This window comes from Phoxinus phoxinus (genome assembly GCF_949152265.1).
Source record: "Phoxinus phoxinus genome assembly, chromosome: 10".
Lineage (NCBI taxonomy): Eukaryota > Metazoa > Chordata > Actinopteri > Cypriniformes > Leuciscidae > Phoxinus > Phoxinus phoxinus.
The window spans coordinates 1,640,993-1,666,239 of record NC_136885.1 but is presented as its reverse complement, the minus strand read 5'-3'; the positions used below and the strand labels follow the sequence as shown (position 1 = coordinate 1,666,239).

Sequence of the window (25,247 nt, the reverse complement as noted above, 5' to 3'; positions counted from 1 at the left end):
AGAACACACTCACACTCGCGAGAACACACTCACACTCGCGAGAACACAACAGGTATCTTTGCGTGGGAACGTAAATGTTTCGCGAGGGAACGCAAAAGAGTAAAAAATATAATATTTTTTTCCCACCACCACCGTAAGTTACATTTTTATGTCAGTAAAGGAGTCAAAACAATTACTCACCTGTCAATCAAAACACACGCAAGATCGGCGTCTCTTTCTAGTGGAAGTTTGTCCCGAAGTTCTCTCCATTTAGGGAATGCCCCACCGATGTTGATCCTGGTTTTATTTCTCTTCTTGTCCCGAATTCTTCTTGGCTCGTTTGGTTGACCCGTACGTTTACGTTTATGGGACTTGTCTTTATCGACAGAACCGGCTGCAATCGGTAAAGAATAATTGTGCTCCACAACGACTGCGTGAAACAAGCTAACGTTTGTTGCTTGATAGACACTACAACTACAACTTCCGCATTTGTCCAGGACTCCGCGCACTACGAGCGGAAACCGAGGGTAACGCGGATATGACGCCATTGACACGCCCCGCATCCTCGGTTAAAAGCAAGGGGGTAATCCATCCGCCGGAAACTGAAGCCTCCGCGGGCGCCGCCATTGTAGCAGAACTTCACCTGCTGTTAGCATTCCATTGACTCCCATTCATTTTTGCGTCACTTTGACAGCGAATAACTTCACATCTGAGGCGTCCAAAGACTCCATTTGTCCATTATTTATTTCTAAAGAAACTCGACAATGTATAAAAGGCTCCATTACCTTGTATCTTACGTTATGGCCCCGTAGAAGCCGTTTTTGTAAAAATAGGCTAACGATTGCGTCATAACTCACGCGACTCTCTGTCGCACTGTAGAGAAATTACCGTATAGACCGGCGGAGAAGCTCGCAGGCAATCGGGGGGACGTGGAGGCATTAAGTCCGATAGAGTGAAGGGAGTAACCCCACAGAGAGTGATCAAGTTGATCCTGCTGCTAGCTCATGGACAGCTAATACTCACGCTCTCCGTCTCTGAGAGATTCGGAAGGGAATGATTCAGATTTCTCTCCGCACAGCTACTAGAAGACTGACAGCTGTCAGACACGTTGCTCACGTGTTCAAGCTCAGTTTGAGCCTGCGCAGTTCGCCTGGCGATCAGGAAGTGAGTGCTTCAAATGGGCTTCACTTTTCTCCGTTGAAGTCTATGGGGTCGCTGTGTCCATCTTATATACTGTCTATGGTTAAAAGGCGCAATTTTTCACGATTTAAAAATAGTTGGAAACATTTGGGATATTGTAAGTAATCACCTTAACAAAATATATAACACTGGCCTTGTGATTTTGGGATATTTGAATGCAAAATCATTGTACCTTTAATTTCTCTATTTCTTACTGGCAGTTCTAATCTAGCAGCTCTTATCTTATCAGTTCAACACATTTCAAAATATGTGTACATTATTTTTATTCTTAATTGTATTACTATGTTTCTTGTTGTATTTGTATACTAATGTAATGAGATGTACATGTATTTAATTATCTATTATTTATTAAATTACATGTTACATGGTCTTCCTATGAATGTTTTTTTTGTAATAATTAATTCCCTAAAAATAGTATTTTATAACTGTTAAACTGTATAACTGTAATGTGGGAGCCCTAATTAAAGGTTATTATTCAGTAAATATAATCACTGTGCATGAAAGTGTTATTCGTTTATTACTGAAGGCTTAAAAGCACTGGTGAGCTAAAGTACATATAAAATACTAATAATTCAGTAGTTCTTTATTCAAATATGTGCAATGTACAGCAGTGCAGACATAACATGAGGTACTATACAATTTAATTTATAAAAAGTCATTTACAAAGGTACATTTATAGAAAGTAGTTACAAAAATGTCTAATAAATGACCTATGACCATTTGTATAGATAAACAAACAATAGATTCAGCCGCTGGCCATTTGTAAAATTCAACAAAAACATCTCAGTTCTGGTCAGAGCCGGACAGTAACGGAGTACATTTACTTAAGTACAATTTTGAGGGATCTGTACTTTACTCGAGTATCATTTTTGGGGAGTACTCATGACTTTACTCAAGTACATTTGAGAGGCAAATATTGTACTCTTTACTCCACTACATTTCTATCCATAACCATGAGTACTGAGTACCCGTTACTTCTAAAAAATAAAACAAAAGGAAAAAAAAAATCTCGGAAACCCTCAATTTGTTGTTTCCCTCTCAAACGTGACTGGATTGTGCAGGCGCCACTGATTGGGACAGCCTATCAGCAATCAGCTTTCAGAGGTGTGTCAGAACATTGCTATATTAGCTTATTTGCTGGTTTAGGTTTATTGATTTGATTGATGAAAAAACAGAGAAACTCACATGTACGCACAATTATTAGCTGAATTTTCTTTTCTGATATTACACATTAATGTAAGCTGAGCATTTGCTTTGATGTTCTTGAGTATGCGGTGTGTTTAACACAGTCAGGTTCAAATGTGGGTGCAAACAATCCATTAAAGCTCTAGCAGAGGTTTGTCAGAGCGTTGCCATTGTGCTATTGCCTTTATTTAATGTTAAATAAAGCAACATGGTAAAAATTATGAAAAAGATTAAAATAAATTGATTTTACTTTCAATTCCTTTTACATTCTCCAAAGAATTAACATTAAACATTTTTCATAACTCCATGTAGGACGTTGTACATAAATGTAAGCACTGTGGCAGTAGTAATGCAATATTTAGAAAATGTACTCTTGATACTCAAGTACTTTTAAAAACAAGTACTTCAGTACTTTTACTTGAGTAGACATCTGACTGTAGTACTTTTACTTGTACTTGAGTAAAATTTAGCAGGGGGTATCTGTACTTTTACTCAAGTAATGAAGCCGTGTATTCTGTCCGCCTCTGGTTCTGGTATCGATTTAGATTAGATAGACTTCGTTAAACACGATCTGGTCAATTTCATACATTTCTAAAAGTGAACAACTATCCTCTGGTCATTTGTATAGATTTTTAAAAATGAACAATTAAAGTGGCTGTAAAAACTATTGTAACATTGCAATACTGTAACATATTGGCTAAAACATTATTTGAACATTTGAATGAGAATAAATGTCTATTTCCAGACACAAGTGCTACTCTGGCTTCTGTGCCCAAGCCTTTACAAGAGGCCGTCTCATAGTTTGCCAGAAGACATGCAACAGTGTTCAGCTGATCAATGTTGACAAAGAGCCGAAGTGAATCTCTGTCGGAGAACTTGTGTTCCTGAACTCGCCGTGTGCGGCGCTCAACATGCACCCTGAGGCGGCCATTGCTTGGGTCTCCCTGACCTCGCCGGCAGACGTCTGGGGTCTTCCAGAGGGAAATGCTGCCTATAAATCTGGCAAGGCACGAGGTCATCAACAAGGAAACGACTATTTTAATAGTCGACTAGTCACCGACTATTGAAACGATTAGTCGACTAATCGAACAATTATTCAAAAAATTCTATATTTCTTATATGGCTAAGAGCAGTCTACACAAACAGCGTCCAAGAGTTATTGGAAGCTACTTTGTTGAAGCAATAGAGCGGGCTGGCGGTTACCCAAGGCTTTTTACGCACAGACACGGGTCCAGAGAATGCTTTGGTCAGAGACATCCAACAGTATTTGCGTCGCAATGATGAAGATGACGAGCAGGAGAGAGGAGCTGTATAACTGTATATTTTATAAATTCATCTGTTATTAAAATGTTTTTTAAATGTTTAAATAATCTTGCGCCAAACGTTATATGCAAATTAATATCAAAACAGAGTAGTACTGGGATCGCTACAAGAGGTGCAACTACACAGAACTGTATAGCACCACAGAGAAAAACTAAATTTGCACAATCTACATTTACAGTTCAAGGTACATTGTTATGGAACAGCTTGTCAACTGAATTGAAAATGCAAACACAGTTGAATATCTTTCAAACAAAACTGAAAAAGTGGTTCAAACAAAAGCAGATATGTGAACATTGATGGTTGTACGTAGTCTTAGTTGTTTATTTGATTTTATCTCTTTGTTTGTTTTTTTTTGGTGTTTTTTCTTTTCTTTTCTTTTTTTTAGCCTAACCAGGGACTGGGGCTGCAAATTAGCCTTTGGCTAGAAGCCTATATGTAGAGCATCGGCTGCATGAAATTGTAGCAATGTTATACTGCATTGTCCCTGTTAAATAAACTGATGAATGAATAACAGGAGCAAGCACGGCAGACCAGCGGAGAGAGAGCTGGTGGGGACAAATGAGGAAGGAAGGGATTGAACACTGGATCCAGCAACTTGGACAACTCAAGGATGAAGGGCTCTTCTCCGGCCACGTCCAGGACAAAGCACTTGTCCAGTTTTGCTTCATGGCAATCATTCAGGAAATATAACATGACGACGATGATCTGAGAACTAGTAGCTGCAGTTAAACAGAGCGTTCCCTAACCTAACAGCCCCTCAGAGTTTATGCTTTTACGGGATTGGGATTTCAATGTAAATGATACAGAAAGTTTCAAACAATTATTTTATTTATTTGTCACTTGACAATTATTGTTAAATGTGTGCCTGCATAACTTTCTTTGGTTTGATTTTGTTTTATATCTTTTTTTTTTTTGATTTTGTATTTTTATTTAATTAATTTAATTACTATTGAATATTTGTAATCAAACAAAACAAATGGATAAACTATAATTTTAACTTTTAAAAAAATATGAATATTATAGAGCTAGTATATTGTATTTTGTTAATAGGACAAAACATAATTCGTATATTTTATAATATTTGATATATATATATCAAATATATATTTTCCATTAAATCGTTTAAAAAAAAATAATTAAAATAACGTTGTTTGAAAATAACGCCTTGCTCCGCCCACTTCCGGCATCAGACGGCTGGCGCTGTCGTCCTCACACTGCTATGACGTATGGTTCTACGGTTCTGCAGTTGGACCTATCTCGAAAAAGGCGTGAATGCTTTGTTTGCGCAAAAACATAATTTACCACTTTATTTACAAAATATTAATCTCCAACGCGCGTTCACGCAACAACGTCTGCTGTCACACGCATGCGTGGTGCTCTCGTGAACGCGCGTCTCTGTTTACGTCTCTCTCTCTCTCTCTCTCTCTCTCTCTCTCGTCACAAATTGAAAGTGAAAGTAAGTTCTCCTGACGCCATTTTAAGCAGGAAAAATAAGAGACGGAAAAAACAGAGCATCAAAGTGTTTATCAACGTTTAAGAAGGAGTTTACGTGTAGTTTATGATGTTAAAGCTGGAGGATTTGAGATCCTGTATCTTGTAAAAGTTTGATCAAGGTGAGTGTTCATGTGTGACTTTCTCATATTAATTTGAATCTCTGGATGACATTTTACGTGATTGTTTGATATGAAACCTTTAATAGGGATCTTCGCCGTGACGTCACGACGCGCTCTGGTTGGCAGAAGAACAGTAATGACCGCTTAAAGCGCAGCGCAAACACAGAAGAAAATGGTTGTATCGTGCTTTGTGATCGGCTGTGTTAACAGGTTCGATAAGAGTAATAACCCCAAGAGCTTCTACCGCGTACCTAAACAGCCTGAATCAAGAAAGAAAGCTTTGAATTTCTGCAATTAGGCGTCTATACCCAGCGGAAAACAATGGGAGCCAGCGGACCACGATCGCGTCTGCTACCTACATTTTGCGTTAAAAATTAAAACTAATTTTGTAAATAAATGTTACTAGTAGGTTCTATCTCATTGATGGGTTAATTAATCAATGAATAACTGTACAAAATACCGCGGAAGACGTGTCAAAGTGTTTGTTTACATAACTTTTTGTGCATGCTGTGACTGAGCAATGGAAGTATAATAACACTGACATACCCTTATAAATTAATGGCAAATTATTGTATTTTTATTCATACATTTTACGTATATGTTAACCAATGTTATATATCAGAGGTAAGATAATTTTGAATATAGCCCATGGATAAATTACACCTGTATTTTTACTCTAGTTGTAACATATTTACCAGTTATCCTTAGTTACAACAAGTAATATTCGTAAATATTACTTAATTTATTATAGGCATCTAAAGATTTGTACGCCTTCATCGACTCTCTGGTAAACATAGATGGCGTGTCGATGAGATACAGATAGATGTTGCCGAATGTCAAATCTGGCCATGTGTCCGGGCTTTTGCTCCAATTCTCACTCAGGTGATATTGATCAGGCAGAGAACATGAACCCTGGTTATATAAAAGCTTAACCTTATATCTCTTTTTTGGTTCTTCGGACAAATAATTAGCATATGCTGACAAAACACAGGTAGACTGCTGCGAGTCTGCGACATGTTTTGGTTCTTTCTGCCAACCAGTTCGCGACCACGCCCATATCGTGACGTCACATTTGACTCCGGCGAACATCCCTATAAAGGGTTTCTTTCACTTCAAAGTTTGCCTTCACAAACCTTTGTGTTTCGTGATGTTTGTGTTTCTTTAGAAGTTTAGCTTATGTGTAAACATTCATAGGCCAATTCACAAAACGCCAACAAACACGTCGCATCAGTGTCTGTCGATGTGTGTCCGGGTTTGTTTCACCCGAACATGTTCAATCAGCGTTTCTCGGTGCATTTGTTGCCCCCTTGGACAATAACAACGACAACTTTTTCTTTTCTGTAGATTTATTCGCCCCGGTTGTTTTCTCTTTTGTTTTCTGCGACAGATTTTGGGGCTGAAAGTTTTAACATGAACAACAACAGAACATGCGTTAACTGCGCTTCTTCTCTCCCGTTTTTACTCACTAGTCTTTTCTTCTAACAGCGCCCCCAACAGTATACATATTTTCTGAGGCTTTCTATATTTATACCCTTTACATTTATATTAGTGCAAATTATCTACAATAAACAAGGAAATTAAATAAATTAAATAACTATTTGAGGTCATTACACCCTCCCCCACTAAAAAAAATAAAATGTTACAAAACATTTTTAGTTTACTATCTCTGGGTAAATATTCAAAATGTAAGTTCCAATAACAGTGTAATGTACATGCCTTCTCACAGGTTAACAATATCTTTTACTTCCATACAACTGTGACATAATTACAATCATCTAAATTTTTAGATTTGATGCATGTTGAGAAGGTGTCTTGTCTTTAGGCTCGCTGGTGGGCCCCCCAGAACATCCTGTAATGACAAGTGGACACAACCACATACACCTCCACAATGTATTTGACACATTTTAAATGTCACTTCAATAATGCATTAATCTCTTAGTGTTCCTCCAGCCTTTCAAATATACCTTAAGCTGACCAAACTATAAATCTGCTGTATAGCATTATTACGACTGTAGACTTACAATACCCTTAACTGCTTATAACTCACTCAACAAAAATATTACTTTGAACGTTCCCATTTCAAATTTCACTAGTATTACTTAGTATGAAGGATACAAATTCCGGTGATCAATGCTCCGCTGGGGTTGTACACAGCTGGTCATCACCTCAATATTTCCACCACAAACACTCCAGTTCACTGGTCGAAGCGTGGGCTCACCCAGGGTGTCATACGTGTGTAGATTCCTAGGTCGCCTGGTTCTGGCAGAAGTTCTCCTTATAGGATCTGATGCCAAGTCACTATCTTCATGCTCGGCTTCTCCTACGGATCCTTCCTCCGGCTCCCGATCCCCTTGAAGATCTCCCAGCTCTTCTTCATCGGACTTCTCTGAGTCAGATAGGTTTACAGATTTGTCAACGATTTCTTCAATGTCAGGTTCCTTTACAGGTGTGCTGTTTCTCTCCTCTCTTCCAGGGTGAAATTCTGCTGCACATGGATCCAGATCTGTTCCTGCTCTCTGCATTGGAACCCACAAGTCAACCTCCTCGTCGCTGGAACTGTCGGTGCTTTCATGGTGAGTATTTCGTTGTGGTTGTGCTTCCTGATTTGATCTGTTCCTCTGACATCCTTTTCTTTCCAGACGAACATCAGCTGTCTTGGGCACATCAACCAGGTAAGGGCAAGGTAATAGAAGGTTTCGATGCAGCACTCTTTCCTTTCCAGTCTCATCCAACGGTCCAACTACATACACCGGGCCATCTCCTCTCCTTTCTTTCACCACATACGTTTGTTTTTCCCAGAACGCTCGCAGTTTTCCTGGGCCGCCTCTTTCTGACAGGTTCCTCACCAACACATGATCACCTGGCTCCAAGACAGAACTCCATGCCTTCTGATTGTAATTTCTCTGCCCCCTTGCAGCAGCCTTCTTCATGTTCTTTTTTGCAATCTCATATGCTTCTTGCATAGACCTTTTCCACTTTTCAGCGTAGTCGGCGTGAGACCGAGTGTCCTTTACATGCTTTGTGGGGAGCACCAGATCAATTGGAAGAACTGGCTCTCGACCAAAAAGGAGAAAGAATGGGGAAAATCCTGTTGACTCGTGCACTGTAGAATTATAGGCGTGGACAACTTTGTTAAGGTGTTCTGCCCAATTCGACTTCTTTGTCTCCTTTAAGGTCCTCAACATCCCCAACAGTGTCCTATTGAACCTCTCTGCCGGGTTAGCTTGGGGATGGTAGGGAGTTGTACGTGAATGCCTAATCCCACAGTAACTCTGTAACTTTTGGAACAGGTTGTTCTCGAACTCCCTCCCCTGGTCATGGTGGATCTTTGCAGGAAAACCATAGCGCATGATGAAATCTTCAAAGATCTTCCGGGCTGCTGTCTTTCCAGACTTGTTTCTGGTGGCGTATGCCTGAGCAAACTTTGAAAAATGGTCTATGACCACAAGGATATACTCTGCTCCCCCTCTACTTTTCTCCAGGTGCAGGTAATCAATCGAGATCATCTCAAATGGAGCTGTTGTCTCAATGCTCTTGATTGGGGTTTTGGTGATCCGGTTTGGTTTCTTTTGTCTTAGGCATCGACACACTCTGGTGACATAATGCTCTATCTCTTCTCTCATTCTCGGCCAGAAGAAACGTGCACGAGCTGCTGCCACCATACGATCGGCACCTAGGTGGGCCATGTCCTCATGCAAGTGCTTGTATATCATACTTTTCAAGTTTTCTGGGACAACTAACTGAGTTCTGGTCATTATTTTTCTTTGCAGGATACCTTCCTCATTAATCTGCAGGTGATGCCATTCTCGTAGGAGTCGTCTCACAGCTTCCGGTTCCTTCAATTTGTCTTTGTGTTTGAGATTTGAGATTTGTTTCTGTTTCAAATCAAGTACTCGGCTGATGACTGGATCTCTCAACTGGGCGCTCCTGATATCCTGAGGTGTAAGCCGTTGACTGGTCTCTGATCCAGCATTCAGCTCCTCCGGTAAGACATCTATGTTGCAAGTGATTGCAGATATCCAGTCCACTTCTCCACGTCGTTGTGCTTTCAGAGCTTCCCCGATTGATCCCAGAACTTCTGGCTCACATTCCTGAGTACACTCTCTGACTGTGACTTCAATGGGCACTGGCCTCTGTGATAAGAAGTCTGCATCTCCATTTGCCGTTCCTGGTCTATACTTCAAAGTGAAACGGTAGTCTGCCAGCTCAGAAACCCACCGTTGCCCCGCTGCATTAAGCTTTGCCGTTTTCATGACATATGTCAATGGGTTATTATCACTGTAGACAATGAAGTGTGGCGCATGAAACAGGTAGTGACGGAAACGCTCTGTGATCGCCCATTTGAGTCCCAGGAACTCCAACTTCCCAGAATGCAGCTTGTAGTTCCTTTCGGCAGGGGTCAGAATCCGAGACCCGTAACCAACTACTCGGAGTTTACTTACCTGTCGTTGGTACAATACGGCTCCTAGCCCTTCTTCTGACGCATCAACATGAAGGACAAATGGTTTTTCAAAGTCTGGGTATGCCATAATGGGTGGGCTTGACAACTCCGCGATCAGCTTCTCCAGCGCTTCCTGATGTCTCCCTGTCCACTCTACTGGCTGTGATGGAGGTGCTTGCGAGGAAGAGTTCCCTCCTTTTCTGGAGCCTTTCGTCTTGCACATGCTGGGATTTGTCAACAGTTCATATAAAGGCTTGGCAATTCTGGCAAAGTCAGCAATGTATGCTCTGTAGTAACCAAGGAAACCCATGAGCTTCCTAACCTCACGAACAGTGCTAGGTGTTTCCCACTTTAGTGCTTGCACAGCTTCTTTTTCTTTGGGGTTCATGCTGTACCCATGTTCAGAGATGATGCGGCCCACATAGCAGACTTCCCGCTTAAAAAAGTCACATTTCCTTGGCCTTAGCTTGATACCACACTGATCCTGTCGCTGTAGTACTTTCTTCAAGTCCTCTAGGTGCTGGTCAAAGTCCTTGCTGAAGACTAACACGTCGTCAAGATAGGGAACACAGATATCATCCCTTAACTCTCCTAGACACTCTTCCATGTACCTCTGAAAGGCGGCGGGTGCATTCGTGAGGCCAAAAGGTATGCGTACCCACTCGTAGAGCCCCCAGGGTGTTATGAATGCTGTGTATGCCCTACTGTCTTTACTCATGAAGCCCTGATGATAGGCTTTACCCTGGTCCAGCACAGTGAACCAGGAGTTCCCCCCTAGATTTTCTAGGATCTCTTGGATTCGTGGGATGGGATGCCGGTCAGAGTGTGTCTTTTCATTGAGCAGCCGGTAGTCCACACACCTTCTTTCTCACACACACAACCGGCGAGGAATAGGAGGATGTCGACTTTTGGATCCACCCCTGACTCAGTAAATTCTGTATGTGGGTCTTCACCTCTTGATACAGGGGTCGTGGGATTGCATTGTACGTCTTTTGTACAGGGATTTTGTTTTTCAAACAAATGTCCATTCTAAGGTCCTGAATACATCCAGTATCCCAGTCATCCTTAGCAAACAGTGACAGATGTGACTGAGGTCCACTGGAGGGTCCCATCCTTCACTCTCCTGAACCCTGGGCCCAGTCTCTGGAGGCAAGTCATTGTCACATTGTGATAGCTGAGAATAGGGATTCAGACGGAGGTGGTGGTTTCACTTCCAGCTGATGGATGGCATCCACTGTATGCAGCCACCCGAGGACAGTCCGTGCTGTAAGTGTCACCTCTTCTTCTGTGGTATTTTCCACCATCACTGTAATGTTGTCATTATCGTTCCGAGGCATCTGAATAAGCTGTTTGTTTACCTTTATACCTGCAGGCCAGGGTACTTCTGAATTGGGCTCCAGCATCACGTGCGTTCCAAGGGTAACCGTCTTATTCAGTTTGCCACAACTGACGTTCACTCTCGCGCACCTTGGAAGAATGATGGATTTTCGTCCAAGTCTTGCAATATGACAGCCGCTGCTGTTTTTGCGTTTCTTCAGGAGTGACAGAACGGCTTTTGCTTTCCTAGGGCTAACTTCCAGAGATGAACTCAGTGTGTCCACAAGGAAACTCAAAGGAATCTGCTGGGCTGCATTAGCGTGGACTAATTCCTCAATCACATTAAAGCCGATTATTGGTTTTTCCAATTCACTAGATGCAATGAGAATTGGTGCCAGCTAGGGGTGTAACAGTACGCAAAAATCATGGTTCGGTACGTACCTCGGTTTTAAAGTCACGGTTCGGTTCATTTTCGGTACAGTAAGGGAAAGAAATGCAAAACATTAAACTGCTGGTTGTTTACTATAAACTTTTTTTTAACAATTTGTTTACACTTTTTTAAACACACTTTTTTAATAAAATATAGGCTAATAAATAGAAAATATATAAAATAAAAAAGAATAAGAAATAAAATACTGCTGCAAAGTTCTCCACTAAATAAAACACTCTCAAACCAATATTGGCCATGACGCTAGCTAGCGAGAGGCTGGGCTAAAGCGAGCGTGCCGTGTATGTGGTGATCTTTATTTATGCGATATTTATGTCCGAGCCCGACCCGAGTTAAAATCCTATTTTTTTTCTCATACTAATGACACGTGTACGTTTGTTTGTGTGGAAAGCCCGCTTTTAACAGAAAGGCATTCGGAAATGTCCACAGATGAGCACATCAGCGCGCATGGAGCAACAAGCGCTCTTAACACAGAGCGCATGCACGCGTTTCGTTGTCACAGCAACATAAACAAATTTCCGCACACAGGAAGACAGATGTTATGGTAATATTTTACATGTATTTGAATCACAAAAGCGATTAATCAGATTTAATCAGTGCAACGCGGAGACTTCCGACACTTAATATGTTCGTGTGGAAACTCGGAATTGACGTATGTTCCGCACACAAAACTAGCCTAATTTACGTGAATGATTGCATTCGGTACACATGTGCACCGTACCGAAAGTGCTGTACCGAAACGGTCCGGTACGAATACACGTACCGTTACACCCCTAGTGCCAGCAGGTGTGTGGCCCTTCCTTCAGTCTCAGTGTTACCAGACAGACAAAACTCCACTTCCATCCAGCCTTCATATGGGATGCTCGTCCCATTCGCCGCTGTCAGGTTGAGTTCTCCCTCCTCAAGCAGCTCTCTCACTGGTCTCACTTCTGCGTCAGGAAGATGTCTCTTCTTCCACTCCGAGCCCACAATTGAAACCTGTGACCCTGTGTCCCAAAGCACTGATGTATTAACACCTCCTAGAGAACATTGCACCAAGCATCTGCGTCCTACCAAACTGGCCGTTTTCTCCTGTTTGTTCGACCATGGTCCTTCAGATAAGCAAGCTCTTGGTAAGCTTTTGATGATGTCTGGTGTAATCTCAATCTTGCTTGACGTCACATTGGTCACAGTTCGTTTCCGACAACCTGCTGCCCAGTGCTCACTGCTGCCACACTTGTAGCAGTGTTCACATCTTCCCTCTGGGTTGGACTGCTCACATTGGGTACAGCGTCTGGTGTTTGCTCGAACAGGTGGAAATTGATTACGAGTGAATCTCTGGTTACCGTTTCTGATTGTCTGAGGTCGTGATGTTTGAGCAAGGCTTATCATGAAGGCCAGTCAGAACTGTCTGCAAAAACTGATTCTGGATTAGTTCATAATTATATCTTAATCCTGTCTTTACATTTTCAGATGCTGACAAAACCCTCTGTCTGAGATCCATGGCTCGAACTAGGAACTGGATAGGTGTTTCTTTGGGTTCTTGAACTGCACGTGTGAGTGAGTGATACAATTCAGTTGCATCCTTTTCAATAAAATGTGCTCTGAGAATTTGTTTAAGGGCAGGTAATGTTAAGTCTGTTCTACTCTCTAGGTAACTTCTCAAACTTACACCTGGAATGATGGCTTGAATGACTGCCTCAACAATTTCTCCCTCATCATAACCTCTTTTGCATGCCTTGTGGATCTGTCTGTCCTGGCTGGTAAAGTTTAATTTGTCTCTCTGGCCAGGTTCACCAATTTGTCTGATTATTTTGAGTTCTTTTTTATACACTGAATGCACTAGTGTGACACTTTCTCCTGAAGCTGATGAATTTGGCATTTTTCTGTCTGTTCTGGCACATCGTGATTCTGTTGCAGTGATTATAACAGGCTTTTCTGATGCAATTCCACTAACGCCCACAGATTGGTGCTCCAGGTCAACTTTTCGCTGCCCCTCGTTGCTTGCTTCAACCTCTACACTAGATGAGTTCTCGTTTTCCCCTTCGTCAACATTTCTCAAACTGTCGATTTTTTTCCATTGTATCTAGCAATATAGATAGTCCGTCATCTTCAAGTAAAACAACATCATCTCCCTCCAAATACTGCAGAATGCGTCTTCTCAGCGCGCGAGGCGTGTGTGTCTCATCCTCTCCCACATTTAGCATGAACATTTCACACAAATCTCTCAGTTGTGAAGCAGATAACTTGAGTAATTTACTCTCTATTTCATCCAGCGTAGCTTCCCACACAGGCAACATTATGGCCACTCACTGAACAGATTAACTCACGTTTGCAGTTATTTTTCCGCCGTTTCAAAGTCCACTCTCTCCGTGATTCGTGGCTCGCGCTGCACTCGCGGCTCGTTTCATCACTCGCTGGCCGCTCCGCACTTGCTGCTTTCTTCCTCCCGAAATCCGTCACAACCGAGCAGAAACACCAATTTTATGTTGCCCCCTTGGACAATAACAACGACAACTTTTTCTTTTCTGTAGATTTATTCGCCCCGGTTGTTTTCTCTTTTGTTTTCTGCGACAGATTTTGGGGCTGAAAGTTTTAACATGAACAACAACAGAACATGCGTTAACTGCGCTTCTTCTCTCCCGTTTTTACTCACTAGTCTTTTCTTCTAACAGCGCCCCCAACAGTATACATATTTTCTGAGGCTTTCTATATTTATACCCTTTACATTTATATTAGTGCAAATTATCTATAATAAACAAGGAAATGAAATAAATGAAATAACTATTTGAGGTCATTACACATTTCAAACACTTTTCATCACAAACGCACAAATGTTGCTCTCCTTTTCTGCTGTCTTTTTTGCGGGTCTAAATCTTTTGAGAATAAAGCTGTGTCTCAGTGGGCGGTCTCTACCAACCAGGGTGGAAGGCCCTTTCCTATTGGTCACCCTGGGTCGAAGTGACAGGTTGACCACGCCCACTACTTTACATGCACTGCAAATCATTTTGTTATCAACTTCATTATTTTTACGCCTTAAGAATACTTTTTTTGCCATCTTTAAATTTTTTCAATTACAAAATAATTAGTTTTACTCTCAAATGCATTATGTTTGATTGAATAAAAAAGACACAAAGGAAACTCCATATGTTTCTCGGTTATTTTTAATAAAATTATAAATCTAACGGTCGACTTGTTTGTGTGTGAAAAGGCCCAATGATCTTGAGTTAACGCAGTCACATGATCCTTTTTCTCCCACTCTCCTGATATGATCATCTAAATTATGAGGGTTGATTAATTTATTCATTTATTTTAGTGTCTGATTGTGTTCTTCATTCAGAGTCAGTGGAGGAGATCGAGCTCATCAGATTCTCCTGCAGCTTCATCATGGCTGATCCACAAGCGTCCAGAGATGGAGATTTGTCTCCAGGATGCAGGTACTTTCAACAAACACTGTTAAATATTGTATTAAATCACAGAAAAAGTGATGTAGCGTTTGTTACATTACCCCAACCCCCCAACAGACACACACACACACAATGACACACAGATCCAAGAAAGTTTACAGAAAAAATATGTAAAAAATGTGTTTGTTTTTTTGTTTTGAAACTGACATGAAATATAAAATAAAAAGATCATAAAGTTTCCTCAAAGTGGTAATATGGTTCATATCATAAAGAATGAAGGCAGTAATCTAAAGGATTAAACTGGATCTGTTCTCTGTTCCAGTTCAGTCCAGCAGAAGAGCTCAAACCCAGAGTCCAGCTGTGTGTCTGTGAAGAGTGACCGCTCTATGGATCATCCAGTACACTTTAAGAGTGGAGACAAACGGCCGGATCTGAGGTATATCATTTCTATAAAAGATGTGCTTATAGTTTGACACTTTTGAATTAGAATCATAATTGATCAAGGTCAGTCAGTCTAATACTAGCAATGACATCAAGTAAATGTAAGCTGAGGTTTCTTCCACCTTTATATAATGGAGTAAGTGTAAAATTGAGTGGATTTTTCTCACCGCTGGTTCAGATTTGTTGAAAGCTTCACAGTGTCTGGTCAGAACAGTGATGTTTCACAGCAAGAGTACCGTTACCTCCTGGTTTTTCCTAAGACAGAAGATTCCTGTAAAAGTGCACAACATTTATAAGTCTGTATGCTTTTTATTTTATTTAGTTTTAAAACCAGTTCAGTCCAGCAGAAGAAACCAAACCCAGAGTCCAGCTGTGTGTCTGTGAAGAGTGACGTCTCTATGGATCCGCCAATGAAGTTTAAGAGTGGAGACAAACGGCCGGATCTCAGGTGTATCATTTATATAAAAGTTATGTTTATAGTATTTGATTTTTATGACATTGCTAATATACAGCAGTTTAATGAGCTACAATCCTGTAAGTTTCAGTCTATTAATGATCATCATTGTGCTCTTGTGTAAAGCTCTATGTAATGTATTGTTAATAGATTCACACACTGTAAACGCTGTTGGTCTGTTACTCAGTTAATGACACAATCACATCAATATCAGTGTGTCTGATTCTTTACCCTCTTCATTCTGATTTAAGGTCAAATCTTCCATCCAGACCAGTTAAAAACACAACTGTGTTTATGCCTGTGATTCAACCACAAGACTTTAATGAAAGCGTGTGTCCTGGTTTCAGGTAAAATGCAGGACTTTTGTTGCTGTTGATTAATTTTAGCTGCAATGCACATCACACACATCACTCAAACACATGATTAATGATTGAAACATTTCAGAAACCTAATGATGTTCTGTGTCCCATAATGCAGCAAACAGAAAATGATTTAATTTATGGCTATTTACTTCTCTAACTTAATAACTGTAATAATGTTGTATTTTAATCCTACAGCCACGACTCTAAACCTGCTGAAGTCCTCAACACATTGAGATCAAATCTGAGACAGAAGTTTGAGTGTGTGTGTGAGGGAATATCAAAGCGGGGAAACCCAACACTCCTGAACGAGATCTACACAGAGCTCTACATCACAGAGAGTGGAAGTGGAGAGATCAATAATGAGCATGAGGTGAGACAGATTGAGACACAGTCCAGGAGAGCAGAAGCAGAGGACACACCGATCAAATGCAGTGACATCTTTACACCTTTACCTGGACAAGACAAACCCATCAGAACTGTGCTGACAAAGGGAGTCGCTGGCATTGGAAAAACCGTCTCTGTGCAGAAGCTCATCCTGGACTGGGCTGAAGGGACAGAGAATCAGGACGTCCAGCTCATATTTCCACTGGCTTTCAGAGAGCTCAACGTGATGAAGGACAAAACACTCAGTCTTTCAGATCTTCTTCATCGCTTCTTCCCTGAAAGCAGAGAACTGGACATATCCAGTGATGAGTATAAAGTGCTGTTCATCTTTGATGGTCTGGATGAGTGTCGTCTGCCTCTGGATTTCCAGAGCGATGTGAGGTTGTGTGATGTGACTGAATCCGCCTCAGTGGACGAGCTGCTGGTGAACCTCATTGTGGGGAATCTGCTTCCCTCGTCTCTCATCTGGATCACCTCCAGACCAGCAGCAGCGGATCTCGTCCCCGCGGAGTGTGTCCATCGAGTGACAGAGGTACGAGGCTTCAGTTACACACAGAAGCAGGAATACTTCAGGAAGAGAATCAGTGATCGGCGTCTGGCCGACTGGATCATCTCACACCTGAAGTCCTCGAGGAGCCTCTTTATTATGTGCCACATCCCCGTGTTCTGCTGGATCTCAGCCACTGTTCTAGAGGAGATGTGCAGTGAAGCAGAGACAGGAGAGATTCCCAAGACTCTCACTCAGATGTACACACACTTCCTGCTCATTCAGACCAACATCAGACATGAGAAGGACTATGAGAAGAGAGTGAAAGATGAAGACATGATTGTCAAACTGGGGAAACTGGCGTATCGGCAGCTTGAGAAAGGCCACCTGATCTTCTATGAGGAAGACCTGAGCGAGTGTGGCATTGATGAGGCAGAAGCATCAGTTTACTCAGGATTGTGCACTCAGATCTTCAGAGAGGAGTTGGGCTTGTGTCAGGGGAAAGTCTTCTGCTTTGTTCATCTGAGCATTCAGGAGCATCTAGCAGCTCTATATGTGCATCTCTCCTTTATCAACTATAACATCAGTGTGTTTGACCAGATTACCAGACCAACTAATGGAGGCACAGTTTCTCTCTCTGATCTCCACCAGAGAGCTGTGGATGAGGCTTTACACAGTAGAAATGGGCATCTGGACCTTTTCCTCCGTTTCCTTCTGGGTCTGTCAGTGAAGTCCAATCAGAGTCTCTTACAAGAACTGAAGACACAGACAGCAAACCGCTCTCTCCACAATGAGAAAACAGTCGACTATATTAAAGAGAAGATCAGTGAGAATCCCTCTCCAGATAAATACATCAATCTGTTCCACTGTCTGAATGAACTGGGTGATCTTTCTCTAGTGAACGAAGCTCAACCTCATACGAGCCGCTTTGGAGGATTACGTGATGTGAAACTCTCCTCGTCTCAGTGGTCAGCTGTAGTGTTTGTGTTGTTGTCCTCACAGGAGACACTGCAGGAGTTTGACCTGAACAGCTTAATTGGAGTCGGAGATGATAGGTGAGTAACACTGAGTGCAATCATTACAGTCTAAAACATTATGAACAAAGAGAAACTCAGAGATCAGAGGTGTTTAAATCACGGGGCACAGAATGATTTCTGGGATATTGTACATAATTTGCGGGTGTTTCTCAAACCGGGGCTGTGTCCTAGTCAAGCCCCGTTCACACCGCCAGCAACACGCAGCAACAAGATCCCATTCATTACAATGGAGCGCTGGCGACTTCCGGGTGACACGAGCGACAGTGACGGTTGGCGACAGAATGTGGGCGTGTCAAGCGACAGGAGACAAGCGACAAAAGTTCAGAAATTTTAACTTTATGCAAATGTGAAGCAATTTTCTCAAGCGACAACCAATAGGAAAGAAGACTTTCAGTGGAGCTCACGTTACGTCACCGTCTGCAGGCAAGAGTTCGAGGGCGATTTCACTGATACGATTTGACTAACCACATTCATGGATATAATAAAATGATGCATGGAAAAGAAACTGTCGACAGTCTCGGTGAGTTTAATTCATGCATTTATAGTTCGAGTGTAGTAAGTTTTTGATGCAAGTTTAGCACTGCTGCAGTGCACTTTACAGTTTCCCCTGCATTGTGTTGACTATTAAAGACAAGAAAATGTATTATTTGTCAAATACGAATGACGTTTTAGTAATTTATGACCGTATGAGTGAGTTTAATTTGTTGCTTGATCGATCGTTAATCTAGTAAATGATTTAATCCACTGAACACTGCTGTGGTAATATAAAAACACTCTCCCAACAGCATACTGTTTCTTTTGAGCCTATCATTTCTAGTCAAATTAAAATTATATAGTTGTTAGTGATGCACCGAAATGAAAATTCTGGGCCGAAACCGAAAATTTAGGATGCACTTGGCCGAAAACCGAAACTGAAGCCGAAAATGGCTTCTTTTAAAAACTTTAATATATATTTATTTATATTGCTTAATTTTTAATGGATCTGAAATGAAAAATCACAAACCAATAGAATAATCATCAAACTTTTATTACCACTAACAGTTACATAACAAAACCTAAAATATTTTATATATATTTTATATTTCATGCGCTTCATGAGGCACACGCGCGCGGTCTCTTGCTCTCTCTCCCTCTCTGCCGTGCACGCGCTATACGGTTTGGAGCACAGTCTCTGTCTCGCGGGCGCGCTCGCTCTAGATTCCGGAGATTTTAACTAATTCGCGGGCATCAGTGAGCCGCTATCAATATGCGGGAGACTCCCGGAACTTCCGGGAGACTTGGGATGTCTGTATTTCTATACTGAAATAATATCGGCATATAATTATTGATTTTTCATGACGCAATTTTTTGGTGCCCTCTCAGCTCATGCGCGTGGTGGGAGCGGCGGCGTTCTGAAACTTTAAAATACTTTCATACCGCTGACATGCTCAATCTTTGCAGACGCGTGCAAACAGCTCGACCGTGAGTGAAACCCAAGCGCTTGCGCGCGGATGGGAGGGGCACGGTTGACATTCATTTTCGGTTGACATTTTCGGCTGGCTTTTTTATTTCGGCCCGAAACCGATAATGGCATTTTCGACCGAAATTTCGGTGCACCCCTAATAGTTGTAATTTGTGATGGTATTTAGTATAGATATGGCCAGACGTCCAGTCAACCAATAACATAAGAGCGACAGCACTACCAACGCCCACAAGCGACTTCACAGTGCAGAGACTAGCGACATACAGCGACAAAATCGCTGGCGGTGTGAACGGGGCTTAAGGCTGCACATCTCGACTGCACGTCATCAAGCGCCTCTGAAGGCCGTCTCAGTTTGAAGGATCTTTTGAAGACCGACTTCATTTTGTGTCTTTAATTCAGCTCATTTTGAAGATGCATCAAGTGTATCCTTCGTGTTCTTCAATCTCCCACAATCCTTTGCACACATTCTAATTCATGTAAAAGAACTGATGGGAAATGAGTCGGCACCACTGATCTATATAATGACTGGATAGCTCATGACATCATAAACAGTGAAGCCAGCGCCGCCATATTGGTATTCCCTAGTGCAGTGGTTCTCAGAGTGTGGTGCGCCGGCTCCCACTAGTGCAGTGGTTCTCAGAGTGTGGTGCGCCGGCTCCCTCTAGTGCAGTGGTTCTCAGAGTGTGGTGCGCCGGCTCCCTCTAGTGCAGTGGTTCCCAGAGTGTGGTGCGCCGGCTCCCTCTAGTGCAGTGGTTCTCAGAGTGCGGTGCGCCGGCTCCCTCTAGTGCAGTGGTTCTCAGAGTGCGGTGCGCTGGCTCCCTCTAGTGCAGTGGTTCTCAGAGTGTGGTGCGCCGGCTCCCTCTAGTGCAGTGGTTCTCAAAGTGCGGTGCGCCGGCTCCCTCTAGTGCAGTGGTTCTCAGAGTGTGGTGCGCCGACTCCCTCTAGTGCAGTGGTTCTCAGAGTGTGGTGCGCCGGCTCCCTCTAGTGCAGTGGTTCTCAGAGTGTGGTGCGCCGGCTCCCTCTAGTGCAGTGGTTCCCAGAGTGTGGTGCGCCGGCTCCCTCTAGTGCAGTGGTTCTCAGAGTGCGGTGCGCCGGCTCCCTCTAGTGCAGTGGTTCTCAGAGTGTGGTGCGCCGACTCCCTCTAGTGCAGTGGTTCTCAGAGTGCGGTGCGCCGGCTCCCTCTAGTGCAGTGGTTCTCAGAGTGCGGTGCGCTGGCTCCCTCTAGTGCAGTGGTTCTCAAAGTGTGGTGCGCCGGCTCCCTCTAGTGCAGTGGTTCTCAAAGTGTGGTGCGCCGGCTCCCTCTAGTGCAGTGGTTCTCAGAGTGCGGTGCGCCGGCTCCCTCTAGTGCAGTGGTTCTCAGAGTGTGGTGCGCCGGCTCCCTCTAGTGCAGTGGTTCTCAGAGTGTGGTGCGCCGGCTCCCTCTAGTGCAGTGGTTCTCAGAGTGTGGTGCGCCGGCTCCCTCTAGTGCAGTGGTTCTCAGAGTGTGGTGCGCCGGCTCCCTCTAGTGCAGTGGTTCTCAGAGTGCGGTGCGCCGGCTCCCTCTAGTGCAGTGGTTCTCAGAGTGTGGTGCGCCGGCTCCCTCTAGTGCAGTGGTTCTCAGAGTGCGGTGCGCCGGCTCCCTCTAGTGCAGTGGTTCTCAAAGTGTGGTGCGCCGGCTCCCTCTAGTGCAGTGGTTCTCAGAGTGTGGTGCGCCGGCTCCCACTAGTGCAGTGGTTCTCAGAGTGTGGTGCGCCGGCTCCCTCTAGTGCAGTGGTTCTCAGAGTGTGGTGCGCCGGCTCCCTCTAGTGCAGTGGTTCTCAGAGTGCGGTGCGCCGGCTCCCTCTAGTGCAGTGGTTCTCAGAGTGTGGTGCGCCGGCTCCCTCTAGTGCAGTGGTTCTCAGAGTGCGGTGCGCCGGCTCCCTCTAGTGCAGTGGTTCTCAAAGTGTGGTGCGCCGGCTCCCTCTAGTGCAGTGGTTCTCAGAGTGCGGTGCGCCGGCTCCCTCTAGTGCAGTGGTTCTCAAAGTGTGGTGCGCCGGCTCCCTCTAGTGCAGTGGTTCTCAAAGTGTGGTGCGCCGGCTCCCTCTAGTGCAGTGGTTCTCAAAGTGTGGTGCGCCGGCTCCCTCTAGTGCAGTGGTTCTCAGAGTGCGGTGCGCCGGCTCCCTCTAGTGCAGTGGTTCTCAAAGTGTGGTGCGCCGGCTCCCTCTAGTGCAGTGGTTCTCAAAGTGCGGTGCGCCGGCTCCCTCTAGTGCAGTGGTTCTCAAAGTGTGGTGCGCCGGCTCCCTCTAGTGCAGTGGTTCTCAGAGTGCGGTGCGCCGGCTCCCTCTAGTGCAGTGGTTCTCAGAGTGCGGTGCGCTGGCTCCCTCTAGTGCAGTGGTTCCCAGAGTGTGGTGCGCCGGCTCCCTCTAGTGCAGTGGTTCTCAGAGTGTGGTGCGCCGGCTCCCTCTAGTGCAGTGGTTCTCAGAGTGCGGTGCGCCGGCTCCCTCTAGTGCAGTGGTTCTCAGAGTGCGGTGCGCCGGCTCCCTCTAGTGCAGTGGTTCTCAGAGTGCGGTGCGCTGGCTCCCTCTAGTGCAGTGGTTCCCAGAGTGTGGTGCGCCGGCTCCCTCTAGTGCAGTGGTTCTCAGAGTGTGGTGCGCCGGCTCCCTCTAGTGCAGTGGTTCTCAGAGTGCGGTGCGCCGGCTCCCTCTAGTGCAGTGGTTCTCAGAGTGCGGTGCGCCGGCTCCCTCTAGTGCAGTGGTTCTCAGAGTGCGGTGCGCTGGCTCCCTCTAGTGCAGTGGTTCTCAAAGTGTGGTGCGCCGGCTCCCTCTAGTGCAGTGGTTCTCAAAGTGTGGTGCGCCGGCTCCCTCTAGTGCAGTGGTTCTCAGAGTGCGGTGCGCCGGCTCCCTCTAGTGCAGTGGTTCTCAGAGTGCGGTGCGCCGGCTCCCTCTAGTGCAGTGGTTCTCAAAGTGTGGTGCGCCGGCTCCCTCTAGTGCAGTGGTTCTCAGAGTGCGGTGCGCCGGCTCCCTCTAGTGCAGTGGTTCTCAGAGTGCGGTGCGCCGGCTCCCTCTAGTGCAGTGGTTCTCAGAGTGCGGTGCGCCGGCTCCCTCTAGTGGTACGCAGAGGAATCACTGAATTTTGCGCGTACGATCAAACCGGTGTGATCAGTCTTGTATAAAGTATTATTCTTTTACAAAACTATGTGGCATTATATTGACTCCATAGCAGTGGCGGCTGGTGCGCAAACAAACTTTATTATTAATGCAGGACTGAATGTATAGGCTAATTGTTAAATAACCGTTTAACAGTGATAATAATGTATCATTAGCATGATACTGCTTAGCTAAAAATGGAAAATCCAGCATTTAAAGCATGCCATAAGGTATTGGGCAACAGCCAATTGCTAAAGAAATCTGAATTGTAGGGCTAAATGGCGATGTATGGTATTTATCTCAGTATTAAATTTTTTTTTCTATTTGAATAAAAAAAAACTGTATTTATTTAAAATATATATATTTCATATCCTGATTAATATTGTCCTACAAACAATGTTCATATTGAAGGCTATAAAACAGTAAAAAATCACATAACATTCTAACATTGCAACATTACAATCTAAAAACAAAATAATGCTTTTTAAAGAAGTAGTTAAATTTACTAAACTTAAAATGAAATAAATAAAAACAAAACTGATATCATAAAAATACACTTGTAGGTTTGAAATTCTTTAGCACATTTATGTTCACCAACAACAACAAATATTTTAGCAACAAAATATTTATAATTTAGTGTTAATGTGTATTTTAGTCAGAATTATTGTGCTGCTATTCCACTGCGCTCCGTCTGTTCGGCGCATGCGCGGCGGCGCTCGCTCACGGAAGTTCAGCCTGCAGAAGCTCGTCCACTCCAGACAGCAAAATGGAAATATTCGCTTCACTTTCTAACATTTACAGATGAGAATATGTCCGTGGAATGTAAGTTATGCACTGAGGAAATTATTGGATGTCACATCATTATTAATAGAGGTATATTTGTTTCCGCCAATCGCTGCACAAGTGAAGCTTACGAATGTGTGATGACGAAAGAGAATGCATTGCAGTTCGAAAAAAAAAAAATCTTTGTGTCTATAGGGAATGTGAATGTGACATCACGCGTTTCACTCCGCGTTGCATTTCGGGAAGGCGCCGCCATCTTTGCAGGATACGCTATCCGTTGCCATGGTTTCTTCAACAGTGAGACCGAGAGAATAGCGGCAGCCAGAGAGAGCAGCTTGATATTTGTTTGCCTTTTGCGATACGGCGCAGTTTCTTGGGAATAAATGGAGAAGGAGGAAGGGAAAGGAAAGTGGCTCTATCAAGAGAGAATAAAAAACAACGCCAGGATATTTTGAATAAAAAAGGAAATAAAAGCAGATTATCATCACATCAGTCATTCAGCGCTATTGTGGCTGCGTTGTCATGTGACAAGCAATGACGCGTCACCATGGAAACAATAAAGTGAAGTTAAGTAAGGGTCGCTTTGAAAAACTCACGGGGGTCAGCCAGAATATTTTAAATGTACGTGTAAAAAGGTGAAATAGGCTGTGTTCATTTTTATACACAAGTAGCCTACAAGTATATAAACTACTTACTTAACTTAATATTTTCAGTACAGTACCGTTTTCATTTTTGAGCTGTGCAATGCATAACTGTAGCTGGATAGTTAGGCCTACGCCACTGTATTTTCATATTGGTCATTATGGTGGTACTTGGAGTGGCAATATTTTCTGAGGTGTACTTGGTGTAAAAAGTTGGAGAACCACTGCCCTAGTGAAATAAATAGCTTTTAAAAGCTGGGGAGAGGAGCTGGGAGTAATAAAGTGTTGTATTTTGTGATTTGCCGTTTGAAAGGAAAATAAGAAGCTTACCTCCTCGTTAAAATACACGTTTATAATATGATTTTTAAGTGTCCAGTGTTTGTTATTCACTAGGGATGGGCATGATTAATCGACGATCGATTATTGATCATTAAGAATTTCGTCGATCACGTTAATTTGTTATCGATTAAACTAGGCCATAATGCAGGTTGCGATGCGTAGTGAATTTCACTGTGTGGCAGCAATTAAACATTTTGCGACATACTAAGTTACCTGCGAGTTTCTGTTTTGGTTTATAAAGAAGAGTCATGAAGAGGTCATGGCCCGGGCTGGCCAAGTTAGCGCAGAGGTAACTGTGCATCGCGTCAACGTCAGTCCCCTCAGAGCGGGTGTTTTCCATAGACAGTAGCCTATATAAGAGGTGTTTTCCATAGACAGTATATAAGAGGTGTTTTAGGCGGCTGGACTGACGGTCACAGGTTGCGGTCGTGTCTGACCCCAGATCATGTCAACATGCTTATCTTTCTCAACAAAAATCAGTAGACTGGTGCAGAGGTTGTATGTGAGTTCGCTATAACAGACTCGCGTCACATGGAAAGGTATAGTCACATGACACGGAGCATGTAGATGCTGACTCCCAATCTCCACAGTAGTGAACGCGCCGGAGAGAAATGCACATTTCATACGGATTACATAGGTTTTCTTTCGTTTTGAATGGTTCTGTTTAAAAGTAGAGATTTCAAGCGTTCTGTAGATAATATATATATTTTCTCAGGTCTGTGAGGGTATGCTGAGTTTCGGTTAATTTATGAGACGAGCTGCACTTCAGGCGCCGGCGCCTCCGTGTCGTGATTATCTATTGTCTGCTATGTTTACTTATTATTTATTAAATCCAGGTAATAACTCGCAGCTGCAGGTTCC

The 25,247-nt window shown here is 43.4% G+C and overlaps 1 protein-coding gene across 7 annotated transcripts in view; it reads left to right on the top strand.

Annotated features, from left to right (window-relative positions):
* The first annotated feature begins 5,131 nt into the window (after positions 1–5,131).
* Positions 5,132–25,247, top strand: part of LOC307005389 (NLR family CARD domain-containing protein 3-like) — a 165,322-nt gene continuing 145,206 nt past the window's right edge. For 2 of the 7 annotated variants that reach the window (XR_013799261.1, XM_079625501.1), the window contains exons 1-6: positions 5,144–5,300; positions 14,826–14,922; positions 15,215–15,328; positions 15,656–15,781; positions 16,039–16,134; positions 16,345–18,075. Coding sequence is in view for 6 of the 7 variants with exons in the window: in XM_079625501.1 (XP_079481627.1) it covers positions 14,873–14,922; positions 15,215–15,328; positions 15,656–15,781; positions 16,039–16,134; positions 16,345–18,075 (2,117 nt within the window). In the remaining variant the exon portion in view is untranslated. Of the gene's footprint in view, positions 5,301–14,825; positions 14,923–15,214; positions 15,329–15,655; positions 15,782–16,038; positions 16,135–16,344; positions 18,076–25,247 lie in introns of all 7 variants that reach the window. The other 5 variants (XM_079625503.1, XM_079625506.1, XM_079625505.1 and 2 more) reach the window with 4 other exon arrangements.